The sequence below is a fragment of the Cuculus canorus genome, chromosome 3 (assembly GCF_017976375.1).
Source record: "Cuculus canorus isolate bCucCan1 chromosome 3, bCucCan1.pri, whole genome shotgun sequence".
Lineage (NCBI taxonomy): Eukaryota > Metazoa > Chordata > Aves > Cuculiformes > Cuculidae > Cuculus > Cuculus canorus.
The window spans coordinates 121,302,878-121,315,623 of NC_071403.1; the positions used below are offsets into that span (position 1 = coordinate 121,302,878).

General features: G+C 40.5%; 1 protein-coding gene across 1 annotated transcript; it reads right to left on the reverse strand.

Moving 5' to 3' along the window:
- Positions 1-222: 222 nt before the first annotated feature.
- Positions 223-12,319, reverse strand: LOC104067657 (cysteine-rich venom protein piscivorin). The gene is made up of 8 exons (XM_054061609.1): positions 12,016-12,319; positions 9,052-9,113; positions 7,655-7,774; positions 7,125-7,212; positions 5,261-5,406; positions 4,456-4,550; positions 3,562-3,650; positions 223-2,538 (listed from the first exon to the last, which is right to left on the reverse strand). The coding sequence occupies exons 2-8, from the start codon at positions 9,109-9,111 to the stop codon at positions 2,528-2,530; spliced, it is 609 nt and encodes a 202-aa protein (XP_053917584.1). The 5' UTR covers positions 9,112-9,113; positions 12,016-12,319; the 3' UTR covers positions 223-2,527.
- Between the last annotated feature and the right edge of the window lie 427 nt (positions 12,320-12,746).

Here is a 12,746-nt window from a genome sequence, read left to right on the forward strand (position 1 = left end):
GTAAATGGGCAATTATTACAGAATACTTGATGCTGCAACACTGTTGCAACAGGTTTCCCTACCTTTATTTGCTGAGGTCTTTATTTATACCAAGAAATACCTTTATCCAGGGTATAAGACGTCATGAGAAATGCGACTCGAGCCCTTGCCAGTGAAGACTGAGGCAAATAAGTCATTGAGGACCTCAGCCTTCTCCATCTCCTGGCTAACCAGGTCTCGTTTCCTTCTGGAGGGGGCCCACATTCTCTCTAGTCTTCCTTTCATTGCCAACATACCTAAAGAAGCTTTTCTTGTGCAATCGACATCCTTGGCCAGGTTTGATTCTATCCAGGCTTTAGCTTTCCTAACCCGATCCCTGACTGATCAGACAATTTCTCTGTATTCCTCCCAAGCTACTTGCCCCTTTTTCCCACCCTCTGTAGGCTTCATTTTTGTGTATAAGTTTATCCAGGAGTTCTTCGTTCATCCATGCAGACTTCCTGGTGTTTTTGCCTGAGCTCTTCTTTGTTGACATCCATCACTGCTGAGCTTGGAGGAGGTGATCCTCGATTGTTAACAGCTTTATTGGGCCCCTCTCCCCTCTGGGCTTTATCCCATGGTACAGTACAATGCAGATCCCTGAAGCAGCCAAAACCTGCTCTCCTGAAGTCCAGGGTAGTGAATATTGAGTTATCCTTCCGGAGAGGTCCCACATTTTCCCTAATCTTCCTTTTATCACTCATGTGCCATTCAAAGTTTAATATTTTCTTCAATAATGCCTTTAAATACTATGGAATTTACCATATTTTGATCAATGCATTCATGTATGCTTTCACAGCAGGATGCTCATAGTGATTGCAGAGCCTGGATTTCTTGGCTTCCTCGAATGTTTATAACTTATGTTTAGTGTGAAAAGGGAAAAAATACTTGATAGATTAAAAATAGTGTATAGGGTGTTACATTTCATTAGCATATTGTAAAGCATTAATATTTGTGAACTGTATTGTCTAATATTGTTGTCTCTTGCAGCAAGTACATTTTTGCCTTAGCAATGCAAGCCAGGCCATGCTCTGCTGAAAGCTGTCGGGCACGTTAGAAAAAACACAGCTCCTCTTCAAATCTCAAGAAAGTATGGGAAAAAATTCACAGAAGACATTACATTATCAAAAGTCACTTTTCAACAGATTAGAGTCATTTATGAGATTCCTTTGGCTTGTCATGCCTGCTCTCAATGATATTCTTACACTGAGCCCACATGACTGTCCGGTTGCTAGCTCTGTCTTTTAAAATGATGAGGAGATTACTGCTTGGATGTTACTTGGAAATGAACAAAAAGGTATAAGTAAAATGAAGTAAAAAGGCCTAATTCATATAAAAAATAGCCTTGAAAAGTGACAACATGGAGTCACATTTCTCCTCCTGTTGATTACATGATACACAATTTGGAACCTATAATAGATCTCATCAACCTTTGGAGTGCATTGCCATTGACCCCAAATTTATTTCTTTTCCAAAGTTATTGGATGGACAAACACACTGTTCAGCAGCACTGTCCTGACACACGCCAACGAACGCCAAGAAGGCATTGGCTTCGGGGAAGTTAGCTCTGTGATGAGGTGGTTAAGGATCCTTCTTGCCATTATATTTCGTGGTAATAAAAAAGAGGAAAATTACAATGAATTGGTCAGTGAGGAAGGAGTAATTTAATGATTGATACAGCAAAAGCAGATATTAAAGAATAGCTTTGGAAGACATTCTTACTTGTTATTAAAAGCAAAGTTTCCAAATGCAAGAATCTTTCCCCTTGGCTACATATTTCTGTGAATCAAGACCTTCTCTCAGACAGTTCTTTTCCATTAAAGGGAAGATTTGCTTTCCTGTGCTTTATGCTAAGTGCAACTATACTACAAGCAGGATTCTTAATTTAAATGAAATACATTTTTTTGTGTTTAAATACCACTGAGCATTATACATTATACAGATTCTAAACCAGAATAGTTCTAGTGGACACCGCTCTGCTCTCTTAATTCTTTTAGGGAACTACATAGTTCAGGTAATCTTGTTTGTCTTCTGGTCCTGTGAACAGTTCAAAATGTTTGTCGAGCTATGATCAGTTGCATGACCAATGATTATCCACCTATACGAAGAACCTATGGAATGGTAAAGCTTTAAACAATGCTAGATAACAATTTGGGAAAATAAAGATGTGAGAAGCTAACCATTAAACATATTTGGTACCTAGATGCCAAATCTCAGTTAAGGTCTCCACTTTAGACCATTATACAAGCAGAGTAAATACATCCTCCTAGAGCTTTTCCCTCATGTGAGTCACTGAACTGAAGAGAGTCCTTCTGCATATTTAGGAGAGGCAGGATGGAAACTGGTTTTTTTTGTGAAAGAAGTCACTAAGGAGACAGATGTCCAAGGAAGAGAACAGTGAACCTGTTATTTTATTTCATTGGCTGGAAGCAGCGCAGTAAACTTGATGAAGGTGTGGGTACATTCACGAGACTTTGCCAAGGCAGTTGGAATAAACATCTTCAAGCTTTCAAAGCTTAGCTGAAAATGAATCAAAACATAAAATTAATCATAAATCTCATTTAAACTATACATAACATAAAAAGTTTGGACCAGATGATCCTAGAGGTCTCTTCCAACCTGGCATTCTATGATTCTATGATAAATGAGCAATGAGAACTGGTAGCACCTCCTTACAGAATAATTTTTCTTCAATATTTCTTTTCTCTGTAATTTTTTCCTCTTTGCTCTCATTTACTTCACAGTAAACTCCAAAACCTTTGACCACAAAACAAAATTCTTAGTTCTTTCAGGGAGGTTTCTCACTGAACTTGCAAGGTGTTTTGAAGCTTTCTTCCTTTATACTGAAGTTCATGATGAATATCATGTAGATTATGTAACAGACTTGAAATTAAGTCTTGCATTATAAGACTCAGTCCATATGTTTTTATTTTCTGGTAGAATTCTTGTTCTTATCAAGTGTATTGCTGCTGCTACTTGATCAATCACATAGTTCAACGGAGGAAGAAGAAAAAATAGATAAAGAAGCCCTCTCCTTTCCTGGTTGTTCCTAGATTCAAGGAGAATTACTTCTCCTAGGTATGGAAAAGCATTTAAACTGCAGCTGGAAATCTGGAGCGGAAATTTCTGTGCTGCCATTGGTATAAACATACCTTTGACCTCAGTGCAGTCAATGCATCTTCCTCCCCTAGGAAGTATTCCTGAGGTTTTCCATATGGAGACCAAGACATTGCCATCTTTAATAAAAGGTCCTAGGCCGTATGAATATCTTGATCTGTGAAGTGGAGGATACCCATGTCCCAATGTACACCAACTACTGTCTAACATCTGTCCACCCTTGTCATAGACTCCTTCTTCGCCTTCACTCCACAAGTTGTCCCACCTAGGTAAAGCACCTAGCATGTTGAAATGTGGTTCCGAAATGGTGCTTTTGAGTCGGTATTTGAAAAAATCATTAAAAAAAAATCCATTTGCACAAATTAACTGGAATTTTTATAAAGCATCAACTTTTCCCGAGTCACAATTAAAATGTTTAGAACTTACTGCATAATCCATTGTCACAAGCACTGGGGCAATCACCGCAGGGGGTTCCTTTTTTGTAGGGTGTAGGAATTGAACCTACTATATTTCCCCTGAAACATCAAAATTACCAGCATAAAGTCACTATACCATATCTGAGAATAAAACTGAATCACACGGATGTGTACATACATTAACTTACACTCAGTCTTTAGCTGTATGCCAAACAATTTTTATATGTGGGTTGGGTTTATCTGGAAAGGTTTTGGCAGCAGGAGGACTGGCAGGGGTGGCTTCTGTGAGAAGATGTGAGAAGGTACCCCCATGTCTGACAGAACCACCTCCAGCTGGCTCCAAGTCAGAGACACCACTGCCCAAAGCTGAGCCTTGACTCACAAGGTTTTTGTCACATCTTTCTCTCCCGCTGTCCTGTTGAGGAGGGGGATTGGTAGAGTACCTTGGTGGGTCACTGGAAGCCAGGGAAGGTCAACCCACCACAATGCAATGAGAATGTGAAAATGAATTTTAGACAGTTTTTAATATCATCGTTCTGTCTTATAATTCCATTAAATTTTTTGGTATTAATTGTAGTCTTAGCTGTGTTGTCCATGCTAATATGCCCTTCTGAACCAAGATTTCAAGTGAAATGTCGAAAATATTTATTTTGATTTACTGTTATGAAAATTAGGATTCTTACAGAAATGAAATTTAATCTGAAAATCAGTGCCACTTTGATGTGTTTTATGCTTTGTCTTAATTAATTCCTTTGATGAGTGGGTTTTTTTTTCCTGGCTTTTCATATTCTTAATGCACTCTTCAAGCCTGTTCCTCACCTGTGAGCCCTGTTACAAGTTTCACCATCTCCCAACTAATTTTCTCAGTGTAATGAAAAGTTCCAGAATCAGAACGAGTACGTACGCGGGGCAGTACTGGCAAACATAGAAGACTTTGTATCTGCTGTTGGGACAGAAAGCGACAGCACATCCAACTTCATAAGAACTGTGCCAAACCACCTGTAGGTATAAGAATAAAAATCAGCACAGGATAAGAAATATACATTAGAAAATCATTTAAGTACAATATCCATCAAAGAAACATTTTTAACCACGTTAAATCACTTTATTTACCCTTTATATTAAAATATAACTCCTGCCTTGCTAGAAAAACTTTGTTTCCCCCCGCTTTCACCCCTGAACCACATAACTTTTAGCATGTAATGATAATTGTCATGCACCTCTATAAATCATTTATATATGTTTTCATTCAATTAAAACTGTTAAAGGAGATGTAGGAAACAATATCTGAAATCTTGTATCTTGTGTTTCATGCAGGTGAATGAAGGAGGTTCTCACAAGCCATTTTCCCCCTGGAAACTCTGAGTTAATGGAGCTCTGCAGACTATAATACACTTATTTATATTTTCTTCCCGATACTTTAATAACCCAGTTCTTCCAGTGTTTGTGCAATATTCAGATGTTAAACAAACAAAGAGTTTTCTTCCCTTTGGTTCTCCTGATGTTTAGAAATACTCTGTAAAGACACCAAGCCTATTATTTTCATTTTAATTCTGTTACTTTGAAAGTTTCCATCTTGTTTTGCCAGCACAACTCTCGTGTCTCCATTGTGCTTACGCTCTTCAGAGATAATGAGAGGGTAAAAGTTGCTCAGCTAATATTTAGGTATTTATTTACTAAGCCTGAAAGTATAAAAAAGTTACATCTACCTGAGTGAAATGGCCAATCACAGCACCTGGTGTTTTTGCTCCAATTCCGTATTCAAAATCTTTCTCCTCATCATACCAGGCCTGAACAACGTCTGGCCAGGAAAAAGGGGCGGATGACATGAAGAGGTTTTCACCACATTGTACAGCTGAGAAGAGAAAGCGTAAAAGATCCATGTATGAGAAAAAGACAGCAAAAGGCGGTACGATTTCCAGGGAACTTCTCATCCAGAAGGGACAGCAGGGTTTTTCTAGTTTTCCAGTTCAGTGATGACACTCTTTGTCAATACTAAATTGTCACTTGACCAGTTTGCAGCATGGCCAGCCTGTTTGGCTGGTAGTTGTGTTGTTGACAGACCTTCTGCAAGTCTGTAGATTCACCTGCCTGGGTGCATCACAGATGCATGACTGGAATCGTGTTATTTGAAAGTCAGCAACCTGGTCATTATTGAGGTCACAGCTCAGTAACCTTGGGAAAATCCCAAGAATTCAGAGGTTACTTCTGGTGAGGAGGAAGCCGTCTACATTGTCTTCATCTGCTGCTTCTATTTAGGTCCAACCCTACTGTGTTGGCACTAGTTCTCATAAGGTGTTTGCCTTAGTAAGTACAAGATGATTTGTTTTTTAGGCAAAGAGTACGGGGACTGAAGCTCAGTCCACATCTTACAGGCAGCATAGACAGAAGTCAGGCAACACTGCACTAATTATACCTATCCTTAACACAGCACAGCTGTAACTTCAGTATCCAATGACTTCTATATATATGTGAACCTCCAAGACAGTTAGGTTGCAGAGAGGTGGGTGTTGGTCTGTTCTCCCAAGTGATAGGTGGTAGGACAAGAGGGAATGGCCTCAAGCTGCGTCACGGGAAGTTTAGACTGGACATTAGGAAAAGCTTCTTCACTGAAAGGGTTCTCAGGGCCTGGCATAGGCTGCCCAGAGAGGTAGTGGAGCCTCCATCCCTGGAAGGGTTTAAAAGCCGGGTAGATGAGGTGCTCAGGGATATGATTTAGAAGTGGGCAGGTGGGGTTGGAATTCATGATCTCAAAGGTCTTTTGCAACCTAATGATTCTATGATTAAAGTTGCCAGGGGAATTAAAAACTGAGTCTTAGCAACTATGCTTAGTGCCATCAGTAGCTTTTGAACCTTCATCCTTTGCTCCTTCCTCCCCAGACAGTTTCAGCCAGCACACGTGAGCCGGATTCTGCACATGGTTCCCTTCTTTCAGACAGATATTTTTAGAGAATAAGCTTTCTCACTATGATTTTTTTTCCACATACTGAAGAAAATAGGATATACCTATCTCAGCTTGGAGAAGAGAAGGCTCCAAGGAGACCTTATAGCAACCTAGTACCTGAAGGGGGTGTAAGAAAAAGCTGGGGAGGGACTTTTTACAAAGTGATATGATGAGGGGGGATGGCTTTATATTGGAGGGGGGAAGATTTATACTAGACATAAGGAGGAAATTCTTCACTCTGAGGGTGGGGAGGCCCTGGCCCAGGTTGCCCAGAGCAGGGGTGGCTGCCCCATCTCTGGAGGGGTTCCAGGCCAGGTTGGATGGGGCTTGGAGCAGCCTGGGCCAGTGGGAGGTGTCCCTGCCCATGGCAGGGGGTGGGACTGGATGGACTATAAAATCCCTTCCAACCCAAACCATTCTATGATTCTATGTAAAACTGATGGAATTGGGATGAGGATGGTACTGAACTTTTTCCTCACTTATTGGAGGGATTTATGTCTGGAATTTTGCCTTTGCCCCTTGCACCAAAAAAATCACATTGCATATAAATGGCACCTCAGAAAAAAACAAAACCCAATTAAAACCCAGACTGTTCACATCAACACACGTGACACTCATGCTTCACTTACTGGTTTTCCTCATGTTAGCAGGACTGTGACTTAAAGTACATTTATTGACCCACATCTGGGCGTTCTTTGCAGCTTGAGGAGACCATTTCTTAATAAAAGAAGAAAATATTAGTAACTCACACACATACCAATTAACAACCCCTCATGAAGGAAAAACATTTGGAAATTACACTGCAGAAAAAATCATGTACAAAATCCTTTCCTTCCCCTTTTTAGGGGTAGAGGGAATAGGAATAAAGTTACTGTGCACCCAGGGGGGTCAAAACTGAGGGCTGATGAAGAATGCAACAGAAAGAAATGAGCAGTGGTGGGGCTCCTCCTTTTCCCTCTCTTTTTTCCTCCAAAAGAAAGAGACATTACTGTTCATACGCCCGACTTTATGTTTCTCTTGGTGATGGCCATGCATAATCCTTAAGTAAGGTCTGGAGAGTGAATTTGTGGCTAAATAAAGTGACGTGATCTTGCATACAGTCCTCTATCTCTCATAGAATCCATTTTTCCTTAAAATAGGTTCACAACACACAACTCACCATCTTCATCATGTTGCTGGCAGTCGGATTTACTCCTCTCCTGAGGGCATTATGCTTGTCAACAATTAGATTTTGTTGGTCTGCTTTGCTAGTTGACAGAGTACCAATAACTTCAGGTTCCTAAATTGAAAGAACAAATTATATTTCTTTTTTTTTTTTATGTGAATGAAACAAAATCCTGAATCCTATCTAGGAAATATTAAAATACCCAAATACTAATATCAGCCAAGGAGATGCTCTTTGTTGTGGAGGAGGTACTGTGATGTTCTTTGTCTCCTACGTATCTCTAGTGGTGCTTACATGTGAAGTAACACTTTCAGTGGTTCTACAGCACAGAGCTTAGCAGTACTAACACTGGTCCCTACATCCTATCTGCCAACACTCTGTGGGTGGCTGACATATCCTGGGACACCTCATGAACCTGTAGATTCTTATATTTAAGCAACTGAATCAGACTTATTTTGCTATTGATATAATTTCTTTCATGAGGTTTTGAGGAAATAGGTTGTAAAAGTCAGCTCGAGACCTACTGTGCTTATGATGTGTACCCCTTCTTCAGTATTAAACATGGCTATCAATGCATTTTTTATTGAAGGAACTTGCTGTTTAGTCGTAGGGTCGCCCTAGACCTCTTGTGGTACTTTATCAGGACATCCCACTGAACACAAAAGCGTGCTAATTTTTTTATGTTACAGATTTTCTTCCATTCCTGCCATACCCAATAACTTTTCTCAAACTTTTCATGTGTTTTCTCATTAAAAAACAGCCACACGGAGAGCTCATCCTCCTCCCTAGTGTTCTGGACTGCAGCATGGGGAGCGGAAATTGAACAATTAAGGGGGAAATACAGTCAAGCCTTCAGTCATTTTAGTGTTTCTGAAGCAGAAGTAGCAAACTTCAAACTTCAGACTAAGTATGGGATGGGAGGGACAATTTTAAGTGTGTGTTGAGTACGTTTGTTCATTTAGGTTTTTGAGGGAAATCAGTGATACGTGTTGAGAAGAAGGGACTGAGAGCACAGGCAGAGGCACATAGCGCAGGACCTGCAGGACGAGTTAGGTAACGGCTGCCTGTAAAACCGTGGGCAATTAACAGGAAGAGGGCAGGGTCTTTGGGAGATCCTGATTACTGGATCTGCGTGTGTGAGCTTCTGGGAAATCTAGTTATCTCTGACCCAATTCATAAGAAATATTGTGACTATAGATGGCTTAGTGTGGAACCAGCCTGCTGCTCTGAAATGAAACAGACTGCGAGAAGAAATGCTTTCCAGATCCCAGATATCTAATCAGGTTCCTTCTGCAGCTGGTTGGTGCATATAGGAAAAAAGTCACACTCAGTCAGACTGTGAATGCCTTGGGTCCCATCCACATTTTCTGGATAAAAAGCATGGATCCTACCTTTCCAGTGGATGGAGGCAGCACAGCTGCGAGACACAGGAACACCACTGACAGAATCATCTCTGAAAACGGAAGAATGAGGATTTAATTATTTTTTCCTTTATGGAGTGTGATTTTATTTCTCTGAATGCATGGTGCCAGGTATTTCCTGGCATTTCTCAACTAGTGAGGTTATGTTTTATTTCCTCCTGCTCCCATTTTTAGTAGTATAAAAATAAAATTCATTCACCCTCTGCATTTCCAGATTTCTATGAATCCACTGCTTTGTACATCTCATACTTCTTTCTGTAATCCTGGCCGAACACCTTCACCTAATTCACGGTACAGGAGGACATTTGTACTTCTCTTCCTATCGGAAGCCTTCTGCTCATGGCCCCAGCGTGGGACAGCAGGTGGGCAATGCTTTCAGCTTGTTTCTGTGTCTATGTTAGTCTGAATTTCCCCTACTCCCTCGTGCCTGCTTCGACTGGATTGCATTGATTGAGCGGGGCGTTAGACACAGCCCACGTGCAGATCTCCGTGCTTACGTGTCCGAGTCATGATCCAAACCCCTTACTTATGGATCAGCACTACAAGCCCTGCACGTGAACTGGGGCAGAACTGGTTGGACCAGAAACAAACCAGTGCTGGCATCCTGGGAAAGACTCATTTCAGAAATATCTTTTTATTTCTTTTTTTTTTTTAAATAAATTCTTGATTATATTTTAGATAGTGTGGAATGGCAACAGAGATGAGAGCCTTCTCTAATTTAAGAAGCAACCACCAGACCCTGGAGCCAATAAGCTCCTGGCTCAGGAAGCTCGAAGCACCCTACCTTCCCTCTAGGGTGACCCAGGAGGTAAGAGGTCACTTCAAAGTTCAGGTGTGTGATTGCAATCAGTCATAGGGGTTGCACTCAGCTTAGCCACCTTGGGCACGGAAGCAGGTGACTGGAGCGGAATTTACTTATTTTGGCATTTTTCCCAGCTTCCCACTCTAAGGGAATTTATGGGCTTGTTGCCACAGAGATATTATTAGCTGAAATTCTTATTTGGTTTTGAGGGTCTGCTGGTTTTAATTTTAATTTGTTCTTGGGGAAAGGCCAATAGGTTCTGCTGATCTTTCCGTACTTGGCAAAAGAGGAAAATACTACTTTTACCTGGAGGCAAGTAGTTCATATAAAACACAAGGTGCTTCAGCTTGTGCAGAACACGTGAGTAAGAAAAACTACCCTTTTACAAATGGTGCAGCAAGGCTTGTTTTCCTCAACAGCTTTCTTACACCACGCTAGAGGCAACCACGGTTCCCAGCCTGGAAGCAGAGCAGCCGCTTCAGGTCGGCTAAAGAGCAAAACCCACTGAAGGGGACTGTGACTGTGGGCAGCTGTAGCTCAGAGGCCAAAAAACTGGCCAGGCTGACCACATCTGTACAACTAAACTCTCCCTGCCTTCAAAGTAGGGTGGCTAATTCCAAGCATTTAATGCTGAGGAAAGATCTAGTTGATCTGAGGGGAAAACAAACTGGTAAATAACAGTATAACTCACTGATTTCCTGTTCTTGATTTTGCCTTATGTCATTTATGTTTAATTTTGACATCAATTATGGCTCCTTGAAGGGTTTTGGGATCACAGAAGTTTTTTCTTACTAACTTTTCTACTGTTTATTTCTCAGAGCCATTGCAAAACTTTGCAGTGTGTATGACCTGGATGTTTAGCAATAAATATTATATTCCCAATTACATGAAAAATTATTCTTTTCACTTCAACTAGAAAGTAAATAGAGGTGGGCATTATCTTTAACTGTACTCAAAAGTAAAAATATGTATTCTGAGTGCAAAATGTGATCATATACAAATAGAAAACAATCCCTTTTGTACCTGAAATATGTGAAAATGACTTTTCTGCCTTAACAGAAAAATAACTCTTCAATGAAATCATGAAGCTTTCTATTTTGCAAAGCGAAGTGAAGAAGCTAACTTAAAGACATGGACAAAGTTCATTCACTGTAATATTTTCTATGAATTAGCTACAATTAAATATAATCGGTAATGTAATACATGATGCAAGCCTCAAAAAGCCATTGGAATGTTTTTTTAAGACCCACCGGGTTTCCTGCTCCAAGATATTAACATTCTTTTGGCAATCCCACTGATTTCAACCAAATGCTTATGGTTTATGAGATGTAAATTTAATTGCTCTGCATTAATTTCTAGGCACTGATCCTAAAATCAGTCTCTCTGTCCCCCTCCCCTGCTCCCCCTCAACCAAACATAAATCAGGACACGTGCCAAGTCTTACTGACTTTCCTGCAACTCCATCTGTGTGCAGGGATCTGCCGCTGAAAGATGGTTCTTTAGCATCCCTAGTTTGTATGAGTTTAGCAAACTTGTGGGAATATGTTTTTCCCATCCCTCTTCCTAGGAAAAAACCCCCAAACTGTATCCTAACTTATCCATACAATTGACTATCTATTACAAAAAGAACATCCCCATTGTTTTTTATTATCCTTGAAAAGGCCTGAAGTGGAATAATGCAAGCTGTTGTTTCACTTGTACAGCATTGTTGCTCAGAGTCCAAGTTAACAACCACCTTTGCATAAGAATGGTAAGTTGCACAAAGTGGCAATTTCCCCACTCTGAAAATAAGTGGCGATAGCTACATGTAGCAATAGAATATACCGAACCGAATATACATTTCCAGTACAATATGTTCATTCTTCCTCTATGTACATATACATAACCTGCCAAGTCCCTGCTTTCTGGCATGCAGACAGCATTTCATCTGTTTTTGATTGTTCATGAGTATTCTCTCCCCCTTTATTTCAGTTTGTTTTACACTATTTCCTATGTAATCTTATTTTTCACTGAATAAAATTGCCTTCCTGTGGCTGTCCTAAATTTCCAAGACGTCTTCTGACAATAGGTTGCATTTTAGTACATGAAAATAATTGCAATGCTTTAAACAAATAAATCAATCTAAATCGTACCTTTTGTTTCCAGGAAGACAGGAAGTTTCTTTTGTCCTTCTGCAGGTGGTTGTGGAAGTGACGGACTGGCTCACTGGAGGGGGTTTTATAGCTTTTTTGTTTCCTGATAGGCCAAGGTGACTCAGCGTCACAGGTATAATAAAATTCAAAGAGTGACCAGATAGTTCACTGCATTTGTCAAGCACCTATTCTTCCACAAGGGAGGTTGGTTGCTCACATTCCATTTTTATTTCCTCTTACTTCTTGCATTGGAAGAGCTGAAATACTCTGAAATAAGTTCTGTGGTTTTGCTTCTTATATTTTGCAGTCAATGTGAGCGCCGGGTACAAAGGCTCCCTGCTAATGATTGATGCATCCGGTGCGAGTGAGACTTGATCTCCATCTCCAGCCATGCGAATAAACTCAGCCGGCTACTGAGGTGCATCCAGACTAACACTGTGGTAACCAAGGTGCAATCTTGCCTATTGATATTGTCCATAGAGGTAAAAAACTTCTTGGGCCAAGTTCCCGTTCATGCTGTGGCTGCTTTCCATCAGTCCTAGAGACTAAAAGTCAAAGACGGAGGCAAATATATTTCTGTAATTGACACTTTCACGCAGTGTGGGATAATGATTAGAGGATTATCATGTGCACTGGCATTAAAACACACATAGTATCTTGATGTGACATCTCCAGGTACGTGGAGTAAGATGAGAATGAGTGGAAACCCTGCCACATCAGAAGGGCGTTTG